This window comes from Cyprinodon variegatus, unplaced genomic scaffold (assembly GCF_000732505.1).
Source record: "Cyprinodon variegatus isolate N-32 unplaced genomic scaffold, C_variegatus-1.0 Scaffold504, whole genome shotgun sequence".
NCBI classification, from domain to species: Eukaryota; Metazoa; Chordata; class Actinopteri; order Cyprinodontiformes; family Cyprinodontidae; genus Cyprinodon; species Cyprinodon variegatus.
This window is the reverse complement of record NW_015150957.1, coordinates 452010-454496: the sequence shown is the minus strand read 5'-3', so window position 1 is coordinate 454496 and position 2487 is coordinate 452010. Positions and strand designations below refer to the sequence as shown.

At 37.3% G+C, this 2487-nt stretch overlaps 1 protein-coding gene across 1 annotated transcript in view; it reads right to left on the bottom strand.

Annotated features, from left to right (window-relative positions):
• The window catches only part of LOC107094747 (sphingosine-1-phosphate phosphatase 2-like), a 3247-nt gene extending 2347 nt beyond the window's left edge, over positions 1-900 (bottom strand). The window contains exon 1 of the mRNA XM_015390558.1: positions 662-900. Within this exon, the coding sequence (XP_015246044.1) occupies positions 662-865 (204 nt within the window). The 5' untranslated portion in view covers positions 866-900. The remainder of the gene's footprint in view (positions 1-661) is intronic.
• Between the last annotated feature and the right edge of the window lie 1587 nt (positions 901-2487).

Below are 2487 nucleotides of genomic sequence, written 5' to 3'. Positions count from 1 at the left end.
CCATGGATTATTCTTCGCTGAACAGATTTTTCCTTTAATTTTCCATGTATGCAGATTTTTTTTTCTCATTTTATCTGGTGAATAAAAGCTAAATGAACAAATTTCTCCATTTATCTCTCAATTTTTCAAATTTTTTTTTTTTGGTAAACATTTTTTTACTTAATTTTAGCTTCTATTAGCCGCACATCTATAAACACCCAGATGCACCATTTCCGTAATGATTAGTTTCAAACATGTGACACAGAAGATATCAGAGACCAGAGAGCAGTAAAGAAAAGGCCTCTGGTTCAAAACATAGAAATGTTACTGATAGATGTTCTATCTAATCTCAGAGATCCATTGATTGCTGACACATTGTGAGCAAGTTCACAGTCAAACAGAAGGCAGAGAAAGAGGCCAGCACACTGCTTATCTGGCTGCACAGGAGGACCTGAAAACACCTGACAAACAAGAAAAGCCAGTCAAACTTTCAAAACCTCTGAATCAATCTGATGCTTTGTTTAAGCTTGTCCTGAAATCTGGTTGGAGCCAAAAAGCAACGATCCTAATGAAGCTTTAAGATCCTCCTCTTATTTAGGATCAACGCACATTAAAAACAGGCTTATAATCAAATCTTTTATTACATTTGGTGTTTTATTTGCAGAAACCTTTAGAAACCCACCTGAGCAGGACTTGGGTTCTGGTTGTATGTATAGTTGGAGTTTCTGTCCTGGTTGTTCCAGCTTCCCTGCAGCTTCCCGCGGGGTTTCTCTCCGTTCGCGGTTCGGCTCCCGCGGTTCGGCTCCTGCAGCAGATGGAGGCCGCATCGTCTCTGGAACCGGGCCACCAGCTCCGGGTCCTGGAGGAGCTCCAGCAGCTGCTGCATGTCCGCCGGAGCAGGAAGTGTCTGAGCGATGAGGAGAGGGCGCGCGGAGCCGCATCCCGGCAGGTGCGGCCGCTGTGTCACAGGTGAGCTCAGAGGGGCGGGGCTTCCAGGTGTCTGTGCGACCTTTATACCGGGACCTTCAGAGGCGGTCATAAAGTATTTATAGCCGGTTTATGGTTTTATTTCTGGCTGCAGCGGCTGGTGGGACTAAAGCTTTATTAATTGAAGTAAAACTAAAAATACCATAAAACTTGGACTGAATGGAAAGTTTTATTAAAAGTTAAAGAACTGCATAAAAAATAATCAACAAAATCAAGAAAATGACCCAATTGAATAAACTAAGCATACACTAGAGAATACGTGTTTTTTATTTACTAAATATATGTGTTTAATCCATAAAATGATTCATTATTATTCATATTTTTATTTTGCATATCTATTTTATAACCCCCCCTCCTTTTTTTTTATTTATTTTTGATTTAAATATCAAATATATTATAAAAAAAACTGAATGAAAAACATTTTGAAAATAAAAACGGGTTTAAAAAATAAAAGCCTTTAAACTAGCTTTACAAAATAAAAGTGTCATAAAGTAGCACTCCATTATGGAATAATTACTTAAAATAAAAATATGTATATACAAAATTAGGCCCAAATATTTTGAATTTTTTTTTTGTTTTGTTTTTTTATGAAATGTCTCCATAAAAGACAAGCTGATTGTGGCATTTTTTTAAATTAGGGGGAAAATTTTTTTATTTTTTTGTATTTTATTCTAAACTTTATTCTCATTCTAGACTTTCGTGCAGAACGCCATTAATTTGCTTTTTTAGTTTTGGGTTTTCGGTTCACCTACTTTGAAGTCTTTCCTCCAACCAATTGTCCTTTTTTATCCTTTAAGAAGGAATGCTCTGCAATCTGCTCCCCACAGCATGAGGCTGCCACTGCCGTGTTTCACTGTGGATGCTCTAATGTTTTTGTTCAGTGGTGGTTTGCGCTTTAGCCAAATGTTTGCAGTAGAGCTCACCTTCCTCACCACTTTTTAACATTAAAGGCTGTAGCTACAGTTTTTTTTAATCAAACTATTCATTTTTCAAAAATACCACATCCTCAGAACATCATCAATAACTAAATTATTAATTTGAATAAAATGAATAATAGTTTTATAAATGTTGTGGGGTCCAAAGAATATAAATATTACTTCTGTTTATGATGCAAAAATCGACTCAAAAGGATTTTGCACCAAGAGGATTAAATTCAGATGAGACGGAGCTCAGGCGTTGCCAGATCCTAATAGCTCTGTGATCGAGAATTAAAATGGCTCCTTCTTTGAGTTCCATCTCTCAGATTCAAGTCAAGGTCTGTAAATTTCTTTTTAATCAGATGGGAACTATAAAACAGGAGCAATCAGGGGCACACCTCCAATTCAATCACAATAACCCTGGAATCCCTCAGGGTTGAGTGCTCAGTCCACTGCAGTTCACACTATTAACGCACAGTTGTGAAGGATAGGGGACAACCTGTGTGGATAAGACAGATCTGATCCCTGCAGAGGTCTGAAAATCTATGATTCACGGGTATTTATTAATGCCTTTTGATAAGATTAAAATACTGAAGGTTTCCTA